The 23,007-nt window shown below is 33.2% G+C and overlaps 1 protein-coding gene across 9 annotated transcripts in view; it reads right to left on the bottom strand.

Moving 5' to 3' along the window:
* ODF2L (outer dense fiber of sperm tails 2 like) overlaps positions 1–23,007 on the bottom strand; it is a 36,600-nt gene that overhangs the window by 6,236 nt on the left and 7,357 nt on the right. For 3 of the 9 annotated variants that reach the window (XM_041750930.1, XM_041750931.1, XM_041750929.1), the window contains exons 3-15: positions 21,523–21,655; positions 20,708–20,836; positions 19,193–19,252; positions 19,017–19,088; positions 18,184–18,300; positions 14,948–15,133; positions 12,441–12,550; positions 11,363–11,498; positions 6,499–6,609; positions 5,059–5,163; positions 2,428–2,586; positions 1,055–1,140; positions 810–972 (exon numbers count right to left, since the gene is read on the bottom strand). In XM_041750930.1, coding sequence (XP_041606864.1) covers positions 810–972; positions 1,055–1,140; positions 2,428–2,586; positions 5,059–5,163; positions 6,499–6,609; positions 11,363–11,498; positions 12,441–12,550; positions 14,948–15,133; positions 18,184–18,300; positions 19,017–19,088; positions 19,193–19,252; positions 20,708–20,836; positions 21,523–21,655 — 1,567 coding nt within the window. Of the gene's footprint in view, positions 1–809; positions 973–1,054; positions 1,141–2,427; positions 2,587–5,058; positions 5,164–6,498; positions 6,610–11,362; positions 11,499–12,440; positions 12,551–14,947; positions 15,134–18,183; positions 18,301–19,016; positions 19,089–19,192; positions 19,253–20,707; positions 20,837–21,522; positions 21,656–22,160; positions 22,358–23,007 lie in introns of those variants that run through there. The other 6 variants (XM_041750936.1, XM_041750933.1, XM_041750932.1 and 3 more) reach the window with 5 other exon arrangements.

The following is a 23,007-nucleotide window of genomic DNA, read 5'->3' as shown; positions in this document are numbered from 1 at the left end:
TTCTCAGAAGCCGCTCCAAGTAAGGAGCCTTTAGAAAGGAATGGGGTGTTGAAGCTATTTGGACTGGGTATATGACTGAACCTAGTTAAGGGCCTGTACACAAACTTTTAAGATTCTGTCAAGTGGGTGTAGAAATTTACTCATCTTGTGGTCATCCAAGACAACCCTCATGTTCCCTTGCTTATTAAACCTGTCTTTCAACCTGGAGTGGTTTGCCTCTTGCTACAGTCTCTCCCTGCCCTCTGCACACAGGTTTCTGATAACACCAGGGAAACTGCTGAGCAGCTTGTGAACTAACTAGGTCTTAATTATCTTTGCATCTCAAATACTAGCAGTGTGCCTGACACACACTGAGATTTTTATTAAAGGCTAGCAAAATGGATTAACTGGAATTTAATTCTTGCATGTATTCATGTAAAAACATTGGCCAAAAGAAAAGGGAGTTGAGCTCCACAGCTCACTAGGTCCTGATCAAAACCAAAATGTTTACTAATTTGCATAATTGCTTTGGTTTTATTTGAAAAAACAAAAAACAAAAAGAAGGAGGGGGATCGCCTTCATGTTTTCCATTTCTGCCTTTTACCCTGCCACATCATCATTTACCTAGTTAAGTAACTGTACCAGTAATACAGATGTTTAGGTCCAAAAGGGAAAAGTAGGTAAAAAAACAAAAATGTAATTGCTCTCTTCACCCTGTCATCAGGATAAAAACAATAACTGTAGGTTTGGTAAGATGAGATATTGTCTGTTTAAAAAGGCGACTCTTTGGTAAACTAATTAAAAAGTTTCTAAATAAAGGCCATCTGTACCTTTTGTCTTCCTTCTTCTAAAGCAGCTTCCAGCTGTCTGGCCAATGCTGTATATTCTGCAGATTTCTCTTTAAACTTAAGATTGCTATGCTTAATACATTCTTCTTGGTTTGCCAGCTTCTTTTCAAGCTCTTTATTTTCCGCATCCATCTGTTCTAATTTTCTTTTTACAGAAAACATATATTTTAAAATTATAGTGCGTAGAGAAAAATGTAACACCAATTTTAAGTCAATTTAATACTTACTGTTTAAGGTTTTCACACTTCAACTGAATAAGATAATTTTCCTCTTCCAGAGAAAGCTTTCTCAGAAGATTATGATTTGCATCAACCTAAAAGGGGAAAAATAAAGTTTTCTTGGTTATTTCCTTTATAATCAACTTCCAAAGAAATCTATGTACTTTATTGTTAGAATAATCATAAAAAAACAAGAATACATAAATATTATTACTCACACAGAGAGACACAAAGAAATATTACACTGTTAAAAAACAAAGTCCTAAATTCCTACTTAATTCTAAAAACACTGCCTCATAAAAAATCACTTACTAAAATTTTTTCTGGAAGATGGCAACTAAAACATTCTGAACAATGCTTTAATGAAAAAGGACACTTATCACGTGAATTTGAAGACTAACAATATTAATCTCCTTTTGATGGATTTTTAGGTACTCTTACAGTTTCCTGTTTTAACTAAAGATAGTGATTGATAATTGACTACCTATGAAGTTGTAGCTACAAGTAAAAACTCTATTTGTGAGAAACAAAATAAATCAACCAAAGACAATTCCTGATACCAAGAAAGAATATCTTCCCATTGCTTCAAAAGCTATTCTTATTTTAAGAAGCTTTGAAAATAAAATTTTTCTCATAATTTAATTAATTATTTAGGTTATCTATGCAGATTTGACATTTTCCTAGAAAAATCTCTTCTCAGAGATTTAAATTTACCAAAATTTTACTTGTATGCTTTTAAAAAAACAGGATGCATTTCAAAAGTAAAATCCAGATTACATTTGGAAGACAGGGAATTGTTCCTAAAATTGTTTTACAAATAGCCAAAAACACGTACATGCTTCTTTGAAAAAAACAAGAAACATTTATTAAGCACTTACTTTGTGTTAGGCATTGAATTGGGATGTGGCTATGTGGTGACTAACTAGGGATCCATAATCTCTATTCGGAGGGAGTAAAAAAGTATAATTTAGAAAGAAAGTAATTGAGAATAATCCCAAATGAATTCTATGCATAATTCTAGTTGAAATAAGTCATACTTTTTATAAGGTAAATTACAATAATTTAGCATATCCTGATGTCAAAAAATATATATATGAACATAGCATTGTCCTTCTCTCATGCTATTACCATGTTCTGAAATATCTAAATACATATTTGTATGAAAAAACTAAAATGAGAAATGTTAGTTAGCAATTTTTCATGATAAAATAAGTATCTACAATAAACTGATAAGCTGATTTAGATGGGAGTAAAAACAAAACAAAACAAACAAAAAAACAAACCAACAACGCAACCCCTGACATGAGTGCCCTCAACTGGTGAAATCATTCCAAAGTGTTCCTTTAACATATCTAGTAGAAAGCAGAATAATGGCTGGACACCTGGCCCTGAAGCTCCCTAATGGTGCACGCCTGGTCTGCACATTTCCCCTTGTAGTGCTGCAGACTCTCCTGACACTCGTGAAGTCTCCGTTCTGCTCCCGTCAACGAATCATGGACGTGCTCTAACTCCTTCAGATGAGACTCCATCTGGCCTCTCATCTGAGTTGTAGCATTAGGGAAATAAGTGCAAGGTCACACATTCAGCATTAATGTTTTTACTATCTTAAATACTAGACAGCCTCATAATATAATATGTATCTTAGGTATAAGGGTTTTAAACAAAAGGATTCAACCAAATAGATACAGATAAACATTAAGTTAGACTCTGCTAACAAGAACACATACCTCAAAAGTGGGTTGTACTTTAGTTTTCAAAAAGTTTGTTGAGTAACTATTATAATACTGTAAGTTAATTACATTAGAATTAAAAAATTTTAAATAGTTTTTTAAAAAGTTGAGTAAGTGCATATAGCTATATCAGCCTACAGGGAGAATGCTTAACCTACTTAGGAAAGCAAACTTTTTGAATCCTGTCATTTATATTCAAGCATAGTCTTTTTATTTTATTTTATTTTATTTTATTTTATTTTATTTTATTTTATTTTATTTTATTTTATTTTATTTTTTAACTTTATTTATTTATGATAGTCATACAGAGAGAAAGAGAGAGAGGCAGAGACACAGGCAGAGGGAGAAGCAGGCTCCATGCACCGGGAGGCTGATGAGGGATTCGATCCCGGGTTTCCAGGATCGCGCCCTGGGCCAAAGGCAGGTGCCAAACCGCTGCGCCACCCAGGGATCCCCTAGTCTTTTTTTTTTAAGATGTATTGATTTGTTTATTTGAGAGAGAGCAAGAGAGAAAGAGACAGAAAGAATGAGCACAGAGGGAGCAGCAAATTCCCCACTGGGCAGGGAGCCCGATGCGGGGCTCGATCCTAGGACCCTGTGAGCATGTCCTGAGCCAAAGGCAAACGCTGAACCGACTGAGCCACCCAGGCAGCCCTGAAGCATAATTATTACTAGTAAAGCTGGTATGGCCATTTTCCACTGTCCAGCCAACAGTCTAAAGTAATTGTCACTTTGTCATTCAATCTTGTAACTCAGATATTTCAATTAGAACAGCCTTGCTGCACTCATTTTAGTCCAGATTGGTGGGGTTTACTGGGTATTATGTTAAGATAGCTAATATGATCAGTCCTCAGTAGACTGTCATTTCATCATTAATATTACTATGAACAATCTCTCTAATTGTACCTATATTCATCTCTTTGGCTACTGAAGTGCCTCACAGTGGCACTTTTGTGGAGATGTGACAAGAAGCAACCCTAAGAAATGTTTCACAATTAAGAAAAAATAACCAGACTTAGGCCATTTAGGATGTTTATAGGGAGGAAAACACAAGAGCCAGACTCTTGCCTTAAGACAGGGAACATCAAGAGCTACTGTGCACATCTGGCATTCTTGATCACAAAAGATAAAATAAGAACAAAGCATACCTCTGGGTCCCCAAACACCCAAGAGCTCATGAGAACACCAGAAGATTTAATAGTAGAAAAGGAAAAGGAAAAAGTTCCTCTTAAAAAATGACCTTTCTGGTTTAATACCAGTTAGAAGACACTGTGACCTCACTGTATCTGAAAATCACAGGCTTGTGCCCCATCAGCCTTCTGAACAGGTTTTTTAATAGACTTTTATTTACAGTGCTGCCCAGCAAAAGAGGAGACCTTTGCGGTGGTGTGTCTCGTGAGAAAAAGAGACCAGGACACATGAAATGCTAGATGTGCTGCTAAAAATAGGTAAAAAGTAATTCTAAGAAAGTAGTAAGTTGCATGTTTGGTGGGCTATCTTTATCTCTGTTTAACCAGCAGAATGCCTGCTCTGGCTGACCTCTTCTTCACACTGTGCTTCACTCAGACTTCTCAATCCCAAGAAGTGGGGGCAATGCAGACAGTCACCTTTTTAAACTCACTTGGAAGTGCCTGGTAACATCCCATGACCTCTCCAGCCAGGAGTCAGTGTCCTACGACTTTCACTGCTTCCTTACCAAAACAACATGAGAAGACCCAAAGAGAGATGCGGTTTCATTTAAAAAGTTAAAAATATTCACAAAAACATCAAAACTTGCCAACACTGGCCTTTCCCTCATTCTGTTGCAATGGGGTGACAAAAAAGGAAATGATGCTGTTTTTTTAAAATATTATTTTTCTTCCAAAAAGCACTTAGCAGAGAATATTTACTTTGCTTTTAGACACAAAAGATTTAGTACCAAAAACAAAAAGGTGGGATTAAAAATGAGAGTTACTCAAGTTTCCATATTTATGGCTGATGAAGCCAATGATAAGTGATAACCATTTTTTTTTGAGATATGTGAGTCTGCTCTTATATCAGAAAAATTAAACATTTATGCTATTTTCCAAATATTAAGGAAAAAGTAAAAAAACATTCATACAAACAAACATTTCAAGCCTGGAAGAAACATTATCTCCTTAGAAAACAAACTCCTACAGAGACTTAAGACAGATAATTCCTAGGTCAAGACTAAAGAAAATGACTACAATGAAGGAATATGTATAATACTCATAAAGTACAAAAATATAAGTATTACTTGATTGCTTAAAACATCAAACTCACCTTCTCTAATGTTTTATTTTTGTTTTTTGTAATTAGGTTATTTTCATGTAGCAAATTTCCACATCTGCTTTTCAGCATTTCAGCTGCTTCTTGCAACTTTTGTATCTGAAAATAAAATATATTAGAGTAACACATTTTATTAAGACCTTAATGTAAAATAAAAAGCTAAACATTTGAATTTTTAATTATAAACAAATCATTATTTCCTTATCAATACCCTCAGCATCTTTACCTAATGTCATTCCTCACTCAGTGCTCTACTCCAATACACAATCCTTTTATGATTTACCTGTCTTTTCCCATTAGTACTTCTAGACTCTCCTTGAGGCTGAATATTAGCGAGATCTTTATTTGCAGGTCAATATCACTTTAAAGAAATAAAAAAAAAATCTGGAGACCAAGAAGTAATTGAAATATTGACATGCAGATTTGGGAAAAGTCACATTTATTAAACAAAATACATTTTTGTTTAAAAAATAAAAATCAACCTCTGGTCCAAACTAGCTCCCATACCAATTATTTTACACTCCAAAACAATGCTAAAAAAAAAAAAAAAAAAGCCTGAGCCCTTTATACAAAGCCCAGAGCCTAGAACATGCATGTTATTCTTGCTAAGGATTAAACCCAAATAGTTGGAGGACCTAGCTGACATTCTCAGTATCAGGGCCACAGTTCACCACAGCCTCTACCCTACCTCTGGTAAGTTCTTCATGACTGCAGTATTCTCACTGGATGTCTAAACTCCATCTTCCCATCTAAACCATCCAGATGAACTTCTTTCCTACTTATCTACAGAATGCCCTCCTTAAGCTTTAACCTTTAAAATTTACCTTTTACCTTTAATAATTCATTACGCTTAATTCAAATGCTCTCTCTGCTAGTAAAATCCAGCTCTTTATTGACCAGATTGTTACCACTGCTAAAGGAAGAACCTGGATAAGTCCCATCTTTCTCATAAAGTTTTTCTCGAATACTATGTTTCCAAAACATAAGGTTTTATATAAATTGCCATTGAACACAGCTCTATTCCACACCACATGTATTTTCATATTCTCTTCCAGGTCTTTTGTGTGAGTAAATCAGAATTTTATTTATCAGGGAAGAGAGAGTACTGAGTTTTAATGACCCTAGAAGGGAGTCATTATGCTTTATAAATACCATTAAAAATATAAGATGACAAATAAATATAACTAAATTTAACAAGATTATACAGAAGGTTCACATTATACCTATGTAACTAATTTTAGATCTACTTTTAGGAATAGCCAATACATACACAGTCAATGTCTGAATCAGGAATCAGCAGAATCATCTACTTATAATGATATATGGGACCTTAAAAAATACCTGGGACATATATTCTATCACAGTTCTATAACGTGTGTGTGTGTGTATGTATATATATATATAATTTAACATTAAAATCAGTGCAATAGTCACCTGAGTTTTATATACTTCAATAAGGGCTTTCTGTTGTTTTTCTACTTCTTGCAATTCTAAAAGTTCATTTTCAACAGAAACAACCTCATCCTTCAAAGCATCAAGTGTAGTCTAGCAAGGAAAATATAAATAGATTTTATAAATCATTAGTATTCATTTATACTCCAGTGCTAGCATTATAAAAACATAACTCATTTATCAAAAGGTTAATAAGATAATCACATTTATTGCATATAATTACCACTTAAATTCAAGATTTTTCAAAAATTAACAATACTTATGAATAACTATAGTAAGACTTATGTAAGACATATTTTTTAAACTTTTAAAATTTCCTGACAAAGAAAGCCTTGGGAAATAGACCATGTTCTTAGATGGGAAGATTTGATACTATTGGCATACCAGTTTTTTTCCAAATGATTAACACTTTAAATGCAATTTCAACCAAAAATCTAACAGTTGGGAGTAGGGGGAAGAGGAAAAAATTAATTTTAAAACTCATACAGAGGGCAGCCCTGGTAGCGGTTTAGCGCCGCCCGCAGCCCAGGGCATGATCCTGGAGACTGGGATCGAGTCCCATGTCGGGCTCCCTGCATGGAGCCTGCTTCTCCCTCTGCCTGTGTCTCTGCCTCTCTTTCTCTGTGTGTGTCTCTAATGAATAAATAAATAAAATCTTTAAAAAAATAAAAATAAAAAAGATAAAACTCATACAGAAAAATAAATGGGAAAGACTAATTCTGAAAGGAATATTAAGGTAGAAAATCTCAGTACTTATCAGATTTTAAGAGGTACAAAGAACTAAAAATTTTAGGATACCAACATAAGAATATAAAGGTTAATGGAACAAAATCAGAAAAATACACTAAAATTATATTTAGTATATGATAAAGTTTGAATTTTTAAACCAATGAGGAAAATATGGATCACTAAATAATGGTAATGACTGTTAACTATTAGAAAGAAAATAGATTAACTACTTACCTCCAACATAATTTTTTATATTTATTTATATTTTTAAAATAAAGTCAAAATTTTTTACAGAGAATACTGCTAAAATTTTGATTTTAGGATTGCAACCCTACTAAGCATAAAATCGGAACACACAGATTTGGGAATCTGTATGCTAGCAGAAGACATGAGACTCCTGAGTCAGAGACACAAAACTTGATTACAGCAATAGCAGTAGCCAGTTGTCAGATTTGCATTTGTTTCCTAAGCCCCAGTTCTTCCAGGGCAACACAGTGAGGGCCAGATGACACCTGCACACATAGTGAGATCACTAGAGAGGAGCAACCCTAAGTTTAGGGAGCCCAGATCTCGTATCAGGCAGTAAGCACGTCTACCCTTTGATAAGAAAACACTGCTGTCTTCCAAGGATGCTCGCTATACAAACATCCTTGAAATGATAGTCTGGATTGCAGGCAGTCAGTGCTTCTACTTGTAAGATATGCAGAAATGTGATAGACATAGCAGAAGCCATAAAAGAAAAAAAAAATTCATCCACACATATGTGTAAATATATCTCTCCAAACTTCATTGCCTCTTCAAAATTTAAGAGGCACACAAAATGTTAAAAATAGTAACAAATTATGACAAAGGATTAATACCCTTAATACAGAGTTCTTATGAATTAATTGGAAAAGAAGACATATAAAGGACAATGAGTAGGTAATTTATAAAGGCAGAAATGTAAATGATCAATAAATACACGAAAAAATGTTAACTAGTTATTGAAAAATGCTCTAGACACTGGATATTCTTCTATTAATGAAAAAAAGAACCAAAAAATCTTTTCCTTAATGGGGCTTATGTACTCTGCATATAGACAGACAAACAAGAATGAATGTGAAGTAAGACATATCCTACACAAAAGCTGGATATTGGGGATGGGCCGGGGAGACCTCCTGAGAAAGGGACTTCTGAGGAAACACTAAGAAGTAGTGTGGCTCTTTAGGGAAAGAGAATTCTCACAGAGAAAAGCAACTGTGGGAGACACTCTGGCCAGTTAGGGCAAAACCAGCAAGAAGGTCAATGTGCAGGAAGGGAGAGAATGAAGGGGAGAATGGAAGGAGATGAAGTCAGCGGAGTACTGGAAAGCCAGATGCAACAATGCTTTCTTAGGTGTTTATTAACCAGATATCATTGGAGGGTTCTGGGTGGAGCAGTGATATGGTCTGACTTACATTTTTATGAGAACTACTCTGCTGCAGCTCTGAAACCTGACTGCAGCAGCAAGGGCAGAAGTAAAGTGGGCTCAGGAAATTACTGTAACTATGAGAGATGATGGTGGCTTAACCCAGGACAAAAGCAGTGGTGCTGAAGAGAGGCGGTCTAATCCTACATCTATGTGAGGTAGATCCGCTGACAGACTAGAAGCAGGTGGGAGACCGGGTATAAGCACAGATGACTGCCGTTAACTGACATGAGGACAATTGTAGGATGAGCTATACTGGGCAATAGAGGAGTTCTATTTTAAACATGCTAACTTTGAGACACCTATTAAATATCCAAGTGGAGATTTCGAGTAGGTAGTAGAATATATGTTTGGAATTCAGCGGCAAGGTAGAAATATAAATTTGAGAGCCCCCAGGATATAGATGGTACTTAAAGCCCCGACACTAGTTGAGATTACCTACTGAATTTGAAGAGATTTGTTTTAAAATTGTCTACTACTGGAAAAAATATAGGGGCCCATTTTAGATGGGTAATTTGGAAATACATAACACCAACACTAAAAATGAGCCTCCCTTTTGCCCATGTAATTACAGTTCTAGAAATTTATCCTAAGAAAATAGATATGCAAAAACTCAAAGAAACTACCCATATTTTTACTGATAGTAGCAAAAACCTGGAAGTAGTCCAAAACTATATGCTAAAAATAATTTAAGTTTCAGTTGTGAGATTACAAGTGATTTTTAAGTATTTCCCTTTATGCTTTTCTAGTTTTTTTTCAACTCTTTATAATGAACAAATAGAACTTACAACCATCCAAATAGACTCTTGCAATTTTATGAAAAGAGGTCACTGGGTCTTAGAAACAACATTAGCTAGATTCTTTTTTCATTTGAAACATTAAAAGTTAAAATTACCCTAAAGTCATTAAAAGTAACTAAGTACAACACCTCAGCAATTTTTACATTGCAGAAGCACATGCCAAACACACCTAGGTTTTTTTCCTTAAACAAAATCCAGAGAATAATGCATTAAAAATACATGTCTCTAAATTATTAATAGAATATAAAATGTAAACTTTAACCCAATGATTTTTATACCTATGTAATTTAAAATTAATTCCATTTGCCATGTGATTAAAAATTAGATTTATAATTGATGAAATATTATTCTAATCCTTTCTTTCTGAAGGTTATCAAGGAAAGTGAGAAAATAAACATAATAAATAAAATTGCTTCCTCTTCCAAGATAAACATTTTAAGCATTCATTCAATAAATATTCATGAAGAGCTAAATATATGTCACACCTTCCCTGGACATTCTGGGCATACAAAGATGGAGTTTATAAGGACAAATTCATCCTAATTGAAAAGACCGGAGGGAAATAGCATTTGAGGTGAACTAAGGTAGGTCTTTGATACTAGGAAAAATGATTCCAAACTGTAAATATAGTAAAACTATAGGAATAGATATAGGAAAACATGAACAAATTGCAGGAAATAAGGAGTATTCATATTTGGCGAGAGCCCAGGATCACTAGAAGACTACATTCCCTAGTCTCCCTTGTATCTAGCAGGGGTCATGTGCCTGTATAAGTAGAGGAGTAGAGTGGTATGGAACTTGTAGGAAGTCAGTCTCCCTAAGAGGAGGTGAAGGATGAGATGAAATAAAGGAGAGGGGGTAGTATAACTCATCTTTTCCCCCTTGCAATTCTATTGTTTGAAACTTGGTTATGATGGCTGGAGCTCCAGCAGTTATTTTGGGTCATGAGGGTCATAACCCAGGAATGGCAGAGGAGAGATCTAAAAAAGAGGCTTGGTTCTCTGATGCTGTATCGGCTTCCTGCTGAGTCTGGCCTTCTTTACATAGATTCTTTTCTGTGTTCTGTTTACTATCCTCCAAAAATAGTATTAAAGAACTGAGAATGATGCCATCATCTTTAATCAAGTCTCATCCAGTTACATGTATCTCTAATTGAGAACTAATTTTTTTTTTTTCTCAGAAAGTACAAAAGCTTCTTCCCCATTTTTTCCTCCGGTACACATACAAACCAATCACCCCTTGGATTTGATTAAGTTGGAAAATTCTTTCTGGTTATGAAGCAGCCAGGAACATACTTTCTGGTTTCAAACAGACCAGGCCTGAGGTTATATCCTATCGTAACCATGACACCTAGAAAAAAATCTTACGCATTAAAGTTAATGTAATTTTGGATGATTCAATGGCTAAAATTGGAGAACAAATTTTTTAAAAGTCAAGACAGCTGTTCAACCTCATAAATCTTATGTAATATTACTGAAAACAACTTTAAAATGTTTCTGTGTATACATCTATAAACACTTAAAAATCTATATACAAATATGTGTGTCTATATGTATATACATAGATATATAGATATGATATATATGTAGCTTTAGAAGTTGCATATTATATTGACACTCTAATATCCTCACAAACATAAAGGACAAAATGGCATAAGAGCATTATCCTAAGCATGCTATCATTTTCAGAGACCTCTACTGAATTGTCATTAGACTATACATACACATGCGAACACACATTACCTTTTTCTTTAAAGATTTTATTTTTAAGTAATCTCTATACCCGATGTGGAGTTCAAACTCACAACCCCAAGATCAAGAGTCGCATGCTGCACCAACTGAGCCAGCCTTCACCCCAGAACACACGTTACCTTTAATTTTGTATTCTCAAGATTCAGAGTTTGATTTTCATATTCAATTGAGTGAAGTTTTCTAAGAATTTCTTCACAAGAATTTTTTCCAAGGTCTTCCACTTTCTTTAGGTCTTCCAAAAGATTAGTAATTTGCCTTTATGAGATAGAGGATATGTTTTATAAAAGTCATTCAAATAATGCTTTTTAAGTGCATTTCTGAAATTAGGTTGGTAGGGTACGCTTTTTCAAAAGTTAGGACAAGTCACAGATCAAGGTGAAGAGGAAGCAATTATCTACCAGGTTACTACTTCAGTAACCTTGATTAGCAATAATTACCCATTAATGATGCCAACGAAAAATTACACAACATTCTCTTTGCTATTCCAAAATGTCTGAACTGTCGTCCTTGGTACATCTGTCTCTCATTCACACATATGCACACACATATACACAATCTCAAAGCCAAGGTTAAATAAAAGGATCAAGTGAGACAGTAACTCACCTTTAGAAGCTAGCATTATCCATGCTAGCTTACAATGATAAAATTGAAGAGGATATACAGAAAACAAAACATTTAAAAACAAATGTGCAGGGTTCATAGTTTATCAATAATAATTTTCAAAGCATAAAAGATAGGCATTTTTACTCATTGATTTTCTTTGTCATGCAATTAAGGCACTTTAAGGAACAATAGTTTTTCGGATTTTGAAAGCATTTGTGTTTTTTTATTGCAAGCTCCATTATATACTCTTACTTTCACATTCTTACTTAGTAGAGAAATATCACTTCCATTTTAAGATAAAATAGCATTAACAATTACTACAAATAACAGGTGACACAAACCCAATTCAAAATACTAACCTACAAAGTTCAAAATGTGAACACCAAGGCACTTTTTAATGGGTAATCATTTTATTGTATTTTTAGAATAGAATAAGAAAAGTTTTTAGAATTATAAATAGCAAAAACATCAAATCATACGGACAAACTTCTCCACATGTAACCCAGAAGAACCAAAACGCAAACTGCTTAAAGAGGAACGAACAGAAAACACTTCTTACTAAACCATAAAAAGATTCTAAATTTTTTTTCTTACTTTTTCATTGTTTCAATCTGAACTTCCAATTCAGTTTTTTCTATTACAATTTTCTCATAATGACTTTTCCAGGCATTGGAAGCTGAAATTGTTTCAGACAGCTTGGCTTCCTAAAAAATACATCAAGTACTCATCTTGTAATTGAATAACACTTTGGTTTTGTGCTCTAAACACAAATACAATACAAACAAGGAAACACGTATCCTATAAAGAATGGGGCTTTTGATATAGAAAATTTTAGTGTACAACTCTGAATATAGGAAACTTTTAAAGTAAATGCTGATAAAATCTTTATATTAGTATTGTTTTATATGTGTGTAGCAGCAGTAGCAACACAACATTTTAAGGGTGTTAATATAACTATTTTTTATCAATGTTTCATAATTAATGAAGATAACTTCCTTCCTATTTCCTGAACTTTTCATTTTGCATTCTATATTTGGAAAATGCTAACACTACATAAGCATCAGACAAGAAGCCCTCTATGATATATACAGAAACTTTCTGAAATTCCATAATTCCATAGCATTAAGTAATGCAGCCTTCTTTATTGTAGCTATAATGATGTCAAGCTGTTTTGTAGAGGTCACCCCTGCTGACCTTCAAACACCGTTATCGTCAGCAAAGAGATGAAGATTATTGTGGTGGCCGTTCCACTTTGAATGTGAGCTCCCAGAGGTAGAGATTTTTGTCTGTATTGTTCATTGCTAGGACCCTGAATAGTGCCTGACACACAGAAGACTCTCAACAAATAACTGTCAAATGAATCTACTCTTTATAACCCACCTGGTGAGCTATAGTTATTGTGTCCCTGTCTACATTCTAAAGAACAACAAACTCACTGGGAAGACAACAATATCAATAATTATTAATCAAAAGACCCAGAAGTAATAATGATAGCAGTTAGTACTTATTGGGGGCTTCTTTCTGTCCTTCCATCATTCCAGTCACAGAACAAGCATTTGTTGAGCATCTACAATGTGCAAGACTTTATTGGTTTACATTTTTTTACAGTAATATTTTTGATACATTGAATAAAGTCTAGTATTCTGTTTTCATATTTTATATAAAGTGAATTTTAATTTACACTATGAAGTATATAAGTTGGGCCATATATATATAAAGCATAAGTTGGGCAATATACTATAATGTAAAAATATTCAGAAATTGGAAAGCTCCTCTGAAGAGATGTCCATTAAAAATGTACCTGAATGACAAAATAAAACAAAAAACACCAGCTATTGTGAATCCAAGAAGAACACTACAGCTGGAGATAATAGCAAACAATAAAACTCTCCACATTAGAGGAATAGAAAGGAGGTTAACATGGTAAAAATGTAGGATGGCTAGGCACTGTGCTTTAACATATATTTTCTCATTTATTCACCCCTACAATCATATGAGATGGGAATATTATCTCCTATTTTATAGATGAGGAAATGGAATCTTAGAGAGGTTAAGTACCTCAACCAAAGTCACTAGATGAAAAAGCAGATGGGCCTTCCTGTACCATGATCTGGGGTATGGGTGACATGATGCTATTTAAACAATAATGTCTCAAGAATGTTAATGACTCGATTAGCTTTTACCACTCAATATTTTCAGGCATTCAACTAGATCTTATGACTGCCTAGATTTTGAACTTAGTCCTCAATTCTTTTTCTCTAGTTAAATTCTTCTGAATGTAGTTCATCTTTAAGTGTTAACACTCAAACTTATAAAATATGAAGTTGTTTTGTTTACACAAGAGTTTATGCAAGTCCACTTTCATTTCTAAAAGCCTCTAATAATTCTATAAGCCTTAATATCAGATCTTAAGAGGTGGACTACTCGTGAGACATTAAAGAGAGTAAATATTTTGTTAATTGCTAACTGAATAAATATAATTCATCAAAAACAACAAAGCACTAAGTCAAGTTTTCAACTTTGTACTACACCCAACGATAACTTTCACATGGTGTGTTTACGTCAGTGAATGGCTTTAAGTGCATTACAAAGTTCAAATGAAGTGAATTACTGAATACAATCATATGGTCTAGTAACATAAATCAGCATTTCCCAAACTGGTGTTCCTTAGAACCAGTTCCAAGAGTTGTTTTGTGGGTAAAACAAGAGTTCTGTGGTTAAATAAGTGGTGAGAAACTCTGAGTTCAAAACTCTTGGTCATACTGTTTTACTTTTACTGAAGGCCTCCTCAGGACTTTTAATATGCGATTGCACATTGTCCATTTCCAAGGGAGAATATGTATGAAGTGTTACCCTTAGTTTACCCTAGATGTTTTGGGACACACTTAACAGATCCTTTAATAAAGTTACCAAGAAAATACTGATATAATTCAACATGCAAGTGACACTTTATGTAATCTTTCAAAATAAAGTCTAAGCAAAAGAGGGTGAATAAAGTTTTTCTAGTATCAATAGCATTAAGATATTAAGCATTAATATTAAGCATTATGATATTAAGCATTATGATATTAACTACATTAAGAAAGAATGTATATACTTACCTGATCTCTAATTTGGGAAGTAAGGTTTTCCATGTCTCCAGTAAAGTGTTTAAGCCTTTGTCTGTAAATTTTAGATGCCTTTTTTAGAGCTATAGTTTTTTGCCTACTTGATTCTTTCATTGCTACAGCTTCATGCTTATTCTTCCTCACTTGTAAGTTCCATTCAGCTATCTTGGTTTCCAAGCTCTAAAAATATATTAGTAGTACTTAAATTATTTTAGAACTCGAAAGTTTGTGTAAACATTGTAAAAATACATAAATAATCTTCCATAGATTTTATCAAAAAATTAATCATAGGATTAATAAAAAGCAAAACAGTAAAGAAACGTGGTTTCCCAATGTTTATTTATAATCAGCTATAGAATGCAAATTTAAAATATATAAGCCTACATAAAACTAATCCTACTCTTAAAGATATTAATATTGGTGATTATGGTACAAGCAATTTTTAAAAACTTCTTAATTAACTAGAACTTATTAAAATTCCAGATCTAGAATATTATATATACATCGTACTAGTTACTGAAGTTCAAAAAAACCATAATTGAACTGGAAACAATCCAAACAAAATACACAAAGCTCAAAGGAATCAGTAGCTCCCTGCATATGTTAGGACTCTTTAGTTGAAATGATAAAGGCTTAAACAACATATGACTGACATCTATAGATGACAAAAGATGTAGACCGTTTCCTTACATATCTCTTTGTGTCATAACTAGAAATAGAATATTAGGCTGGGTGGATGATATATGTAATTCAGTGTGATAATTTTCATGCTTTTATTTCAAATCATTTTCAGATTTTGTATTTAAAGTATTTGACTCTGAAATACCTAAGAATTTAGAGACCTGAGATTTTAATACTTTTCCATTTTTTGAAAGTTGTGTAGTACTGAAAAAAAAAGCTAAATTATTACAGAATTTAGGTTTTAGTTTAATATTTCTTGGACAATCATATTAATGAAAAAAATCAAAGGAGTCACAGTAAAAGACTAGGTTTTTCTATTTAACTCCATGATCAACAAAAACTGTTTCTTAACTTCCATTAAAATTTAGATTGAGAAGTACATATTAAATAAGATTTAAGACTAGCCCTGTTTGAAAAGTGAACTCAGTAAATTAAGAGAAACAGCAAAATACTCTTAGTCTTTAGAAATCTACTTAAACTAAAAATTCACATGAAATGTTTTAATAAGTAGTTGAGGGAAAACAAGTAAGCCCAAGAACAGTACAAGTCTACTTAAGACTCCACAGGAAATACGGCTGTCATTCCTCTATGAAACCACAGGGTGTCATCAGCACACTGTGAATAATTGCTACACTTTAAGTAATTAACCATTTTAAACACCAAAGGTAAAATAAATTTTTTGGAACAAGGTTCCAGTCAGGACTTTCTCACTAGATTTAGCCTATCCCACATTTGAGCACTGTTAGGGAGTATACTAAACTCTCCAATTATTTTTATCGTCTCAAAATAACTCTTCACAGTCTTTTGCCAAATGAATGGACACCCATTTAAAGTCAACTATCTGCCTTTCCCTATTTCCAAAGAAACTCTACATGCTGCATATTATGAAGATAATTATTCAGTGTCTTCTAAATAGTGAAAATATTCTATCTCTAATTGTTATATTATAAGGATCTGGAAAGAAAAATGGGTTAAAATATCTTTGGGCTACTTTTCAGAGAACTACAATGTAATTTAATTTTTTTAGAGACCTAATATAATGAATTGACTCAATTGAGCCAATATTAAAATATTAAATGAGATTTATATTGCCAAATTGAGTTCATTATCTTTGTACTCCCAAAAGAATCTCGTGAAACCTAAATCAAAGAACTAAACTCTGACCCCCTCCAATTATTTAATGCCTTAAGTTCCAAAATTTGTGTTAAAGGGAAGGTAGATAAATCAGTAATCTAATGCAACTTCTTGTAATTATTTCTGAATAATAGGATTCTTGTAAAAGAATTTAAACTCAAAGTATTAGCAGAATATCATGGCAAAATCTTAATATTTTAGTCTTATATTCTTTAAATGATCATATGAAAATTGTTAACTTTAAAAAATCACTTCATTTTTAAATTGAAGAAAATACTTTCAAAAACTTCCCCAACTGCTATTTGAGGACATAATTAAAACTTGTGTAAGATAAATTGTGATAGATGATTATCTGAGGTGTTAAATTACATGTATTCTATTGTTTTTACTATGGTACAGTAATGCAATATCAACTCTAGTTCATCTGTAATGCCCTAGGACACCTATGCAAAGGGCACAGGGAGTTCTTGGGGGAAATGCTTAAGATCTTGTAGAAGACAAAGGACAAAACTTACATTCCCTGTCAGCCTGCTAAATGTCTCCTTACTGGGCAAAAGCTTTTCATCCTTGAAGGAAAAAAAAAAAAAAAAACCAAACATCCCCAGTGCAGTCTTGAAACATGCTGTAGGTTGCAAACATCTGCTATGATTCAGGAGTGCAAAGCAAACAGAAATTTAATACAGATGTCCTCACACTTAATAGGAGTTATCTTTGTACACTTCTTTTCTCCAAGTGAGAATGTTGCTTTTTTTCTTTTGGCAAAAATAATGACAATAGATCTAGTTAGCTTGTGTCATGTCATAGCAACCTCAAATTCTTATTTCAAAGTGCTAGTAAAGCTTCCAGAAGAATATTGAAACCACTGAGTTTAAACCAAAATATTCCCTTTACTTACATTGCTTAAAAAACTGCATCACAAGAATGTTACTCAGTTTTCTAAACACCAAAGCTAAGTAATTGTAAAGTTGCTACCATTAGTGACAAACACAAAAATAATAAACATATACCAAATGCCTCCTAAAAGTATGTATTTATGTGTAGATTTTGCAACAGACATTATATCCCAAATATTAATAATGGTTTCAGTGTTTTTAAGTTATTTTAATTTTCTCTTTTATACTTAACATATTTTTCACATAAACATCAATTAACTATATAATGAAAAAGATTTTTAAAAGCTCTATAAATCCTTCCTACTCTAGTATTAAAGAGAGAAACCATTTTTATCTTGGGATTTTAGGACCAAATCTCTAGATAGGCCAGAAATCTTAAGATTTGCCTCAAATATGTATTTCCCATGGCAACACTTAAATTGAATTCTTCCAAAACCACTGAATTCCAGAACTAAGGAAGGGCTTTATACTTGTTCATTAATTTTATCACTTAAACTATAAAAATGACTGAATATTTATAACCTTTATGTATTCTTTTAATTTATCATTCTCTGCTTCCTTTTTATGAATTTGGAACTGTAGTCGTTCATGTACTACTTTCACTGACTGTGAAAAACGGTTTGCTTTCAAAGCATTTGCCTGTAACAGAGAAAACAAACAAAAAGAAGTGTTGATATGTTTCTTCACAATCTCTAACTTTATCCATATTTAGACATGATCTAAAAAGTTGACATAAGCAAAATACCACTTTACATTAACCATGACCTCCCCCATTATAAATTTTATATAAAACCATGGGGCTATTTTCCCCATCTCCCCTTTTATTTAATGGCTCCTGATTATCTTTTTAAAATTCTTACCTATTCTAAGTAAATTATATCTAAAATGTTCCTACAAACCCTAAAATTCCTTAATTTATACTAAAATTGAAAATACAATCTTAAGATTTTATTTATTTATTCATGAGAGACACAGAGAGAGAGAGAGAGAGCGGCAGAGACACAGGCAGAGGGAGAAGCAGGCTCCATGCAAGGAGCCTGATGTGGGGCTCGATCCTGGATCTCCAGGATCACGCCCTGGGCTGAAGGCTGCGCTAAACCATTGAGCCACCTGAGCTGCCCAATTGAAATACAAATTTATTCATAGTTCCTATGTATAGTGATTTATGCCAATTACCCTGACTTAAATACCATAAGAATCTTTTAAAAAGAAACTTTAAGAAAACTTGTAAAATATCCAAATATAAAAACCTTTCTGTGTCTATTTCTGAGGATATGGGGGCCAGGATGGGAAAAAAGGAAAAGAGGGAATCAATATTAAGAAAAGATGATGAATTAAGTTCAAAATTTGCTTACCTTTTCATTCTGAAACAAACAAGAAAGTTCTTGAATATAGGTCTCCTTTTCAAGTACCCTCTTCTTAAGATTCTTCAGCAAATATAATGTAAGAGTTAAAAATATCACAATATGGTTAATGTTGGCTAGTTATAAATAAAAATGTCAGAGTAGACACCAAATATAAAAAGACTTACAGTATTTTCATTTTCATTATGAGTTAGCTTCTCTAACATGCTGGATAAACTGTCCCCTGCCTATGAAAAAAAGATGTTATAAATCAGTATTGACAAACATATTCCTCTACATAAAAAAGTAGAAAGAATAAGCATCACTTAGAAACTAATATGGACTACCATCATGCACACTTCAGATTTTTAAAAAAGTCATCAGATGGATTTTTGCCTAAGTGTTCCAAATCACTTTTTGCCCACAGGTTATGAAATTGATTATATACTAATTTCTAAATAATACCTCAGAGAGTACAATCCAGTGACACAAAACCCACAAAAATCGTGTATACTAAGGAAGCTCATTGTGCTGTTTATAAATAGGTAAAAAATATAAAAAACCTTAACTCTAGCAAGTAAGAATTTTTTTTAAAGAATTACAGCATGTTAGTAAAAGAATTTTATGTAGACATTTTAAATGAGAACAAAGAAAAATGTTTATTCATTTTGAGAGTCAGACTCCTGCTTGAGAATGTGAAAAAGCTATGAATTCCTTTCACCCAAAAGCATTTATACCATGCACATATAATGTATAACTGCACAAACAATTTCAGAGGGCTCATGGACTGCATAAAGCCCACTTTTGGGATCTGCAAAGGTACAGAGTGGAATTGCTTGGCATACACAAATTTCCATTCCTCTTGGGTATAAACAACTTGTAAATAAATGTTCACAGCAATTTTATGCATAACAGCCAAAAAGCAGAAGCAACCCAAATATCCATCAGCTAAGGAATGGACAAATAAAAATGGAATAGGTCTACAATGAAATATTATTATTCAGTAATAAAGAGAAATGAAGTACTGACATGTGCTATAACATGGATGAACCTTGGAAGGCATTGTGTTAAATGAAAGGCCGGTTATGAAGAACCACATTTTATATGATTCTATGTACATGAACTGTGTAGAATCAGCAATATGTAAAAACAGAAAGTAGATAATAGGGTAAGGAGGGATGGGTGGGGTTGGGAGGTAGGCAAACTTCTAAAGGATGTGGGGTTTCTTTTTTGTGGTGATGAAAATGCTCTAACATTGACTATGGTGATTACTGCACAGTTCTGGGAATATACAAAAAACTACTGAATTGTACACTTTAAGTGGGTGAATTGTATGGTACGTGAATTATCTCTCAACAAACTGTTACCCCCCCCCCAAAATAAATGAATGTATGAATGCAATCATACAAAGGAACTTCAATTCTAAGAAAATTTTATTGAGATCAGCTAAAATGAAATATAACAAACAATGAAAAATTTTGGGATAGAAAATACTCAAAGTACTTATAAACATGCTGTTTTTACGTAGAACTATTTGTGAAATGTTAAGAATAAGGTTTGGCTTAATGATTGCCATTTCAAACAAAAATTCAAGAATTATTTCCATTTCAAATATGCCAATAATTCAATTTCTACAGTTTTAGAAATAGTAAATCCTTCAAGTGAGAAATGTATCTATTAGACTAGTGCTTAGGGTTCCTTACTTGTTGGGATTCTGTCTTTCTAAGAAGATGTTCTAAAGCTTGTTTTACACGTTTGAAAGTGTCTAATTCTTTTGTTAATATTTCCTTCTGTTTAGAAATCTTCTTCAAAGAGGATGCAAAAAGATTAGCCTACCAAATACAAGAACCACATACACATTTTAAGATACAGCATTAAAAAAAATTTAAAACACAGACCATTAAGACACTTCTAAAATACAATGTTGCTATTATCAAAGAATACTTTATTCTAGTAACAAAATCATTTTTGCATATAGTAAAAGCAAATTTTGCCAAGTTTCTTTGTAGTAAATAGGATCTTACATCACACATTAAAGTAATGAAATCAAAATAAGGACTTAAGCCCTAAGTATTTCAGGCATTTATTTAAATAAAGCTAATAGAATACAATCTATTTCTTTGTCTCAAACTTTAGTACACTGAAATTTTAGAATACAGGTTTCTATGCCATATAACACTATAGAAGATAGATATATCCCATATCACGGAATATTTTACTTTAAATTCACTCTGGAAAATGTTGACTCTCTAGTTCAACTTCAGGGAAGTCAAGCACCACGTTATATACTTCCTAGCTTAGCCTCTTAACAAGCGCATGCCTGAGATTATCTTTGAAGAACTGCAGTTAATGACGTAGAAATAAGGACAACTAATAAACCTGTAATTTTTAATATCAAATATCAATATGTGAGCATAACTATATTAAGACATAACACTGCAGTTAATACATAACACTGCAGTTAATACATTAGTATTATGCTAACTGTCCATTTTATTAGATTTTCATAAGTACTCACATTTTCAAAACTAATCTCTTCAATGGTATCCTTAAATAATGGCAAAAATAATTCTACAGAACAAGTTGCCAACTCAGCTTCCTTAAATGTTGCTTCCAGGTCAGTCTCTTCACTCAGGCTGTCTTGCTTTAGACTAATTAGATATGCACAAATAAAATTGAAGTTAAATCTGTCACATAAACTAGTCATACTTTTTATGCAAATATAGAAGTTTAACTAAATATTACAGTTTCAAAAACTGCTTCCAAAATGTAACAATAAATTGTCACTGAAAATCTGTGAAATTTTTCCTATACTCCCCTATTTTTCTATACTTAATAAACACAGAAAAATAGTTTTTAAAATGTTTAGATATGTAAACACAAAAACCAACAGAAATACTCCACTGTGCTACTTTGTAATTATTTAATAGAATGTATTTGTCTTTTTTACTTCCCTTTCTTCTCCCTATTCCAAATCCGAAAGATTTTTCTAGAACTTATTCCCAAATGCTTTCTTGAAGCTTCCTGTTCTTCGCAAAAAAATTCCTCCAGAAGAACAATAAGCTAAACAAATGGGACACAAAAAACTAAAGCTCTCCAAATCTCAAAACTCCTTTTGAGCCTAAAAAATTTTTGAGAATACTCTATTTCACTTACATTTTTTATATGAACAGTTATTTGAAGTCAAAACCTACGTGTAACTAAGTTTGAAGGAACCTTTTCAGTATTTATAAATAAAATTCCAAGTGATAGGAAAGCATTTTGTCTTTAACAGGCAGCTTCTTTCTCTTTCTTTCTCTTTCTTTTCTTTCTTTCTTTCTTTCTTTCTTTCTTTCTTTCTTTCTTTCTTTCTTCTTTCTTTTTCTCTCTCTCTTTCTTTCTTTCAGATTTTATTTATTCACAGAGACACAGAGAGAGGGGCAGAGACACAGGCAGAGGGAGAAGCAGGCTCCATGCAGGGAGCCCGATGTGGGACTCGATCCCAGGTCTCCAGAATCACACCCCAGGCTGCAGGCAGCGCTAAACTGCTGCACCACTGGGGCTGCCCAGCATTTTTCTTTCTTTACAAAATGTGATATAATCACTCATCAACAGCTGATGGGAGGCTATGTCACAAAGCAGGCTATGTTAATTACTGCTGCTTAATGTTATAGGTGTAAGATGCTGGCTATATGACAGTTAGCCATTATTAAAAATGATGGGCAGAAGAAAGTCAAGAATGGTTATATATGACTAAATATAACTGTCACTTTAACATGCTAAACTAGAAGCTGGATTATACTACCAAGGTGACAATAATGGTATTTTAAGACTGTCTTTTTATGGGGTGCCCAGATGACTCTATTGGTTGAGCATCTGCCTTTGGCTCAGGTCATTATCCCGGGGTTCTGGGATCAGGCCTTGAGGCGGTTCCCTGCTGAGGGACCTGCTCCCCCTACTCCTGCTCTCTCTCTCTTTCTCAAATAAATAAATCTTTAAAAAAGTAATTTAAAGAAAGACTGTC

This window comes from Vulpes lagopus, chromosome 3 (assembly GCF_018345385.1).
Source record: "Vulpes lagopus strain Blue_001 chromosome 3, ASM1834538v1, whole genome shotgun sequence".
Taxonomy (NCBI): Eukaryota; Metazoa; Chordata; class Mammalia; order Carnivora; family Canidae; genus Vulpes; species Vulpes lagopus.
This window is presented reverse-complemented; position numbering and strand designations above follow the sequence as displayed.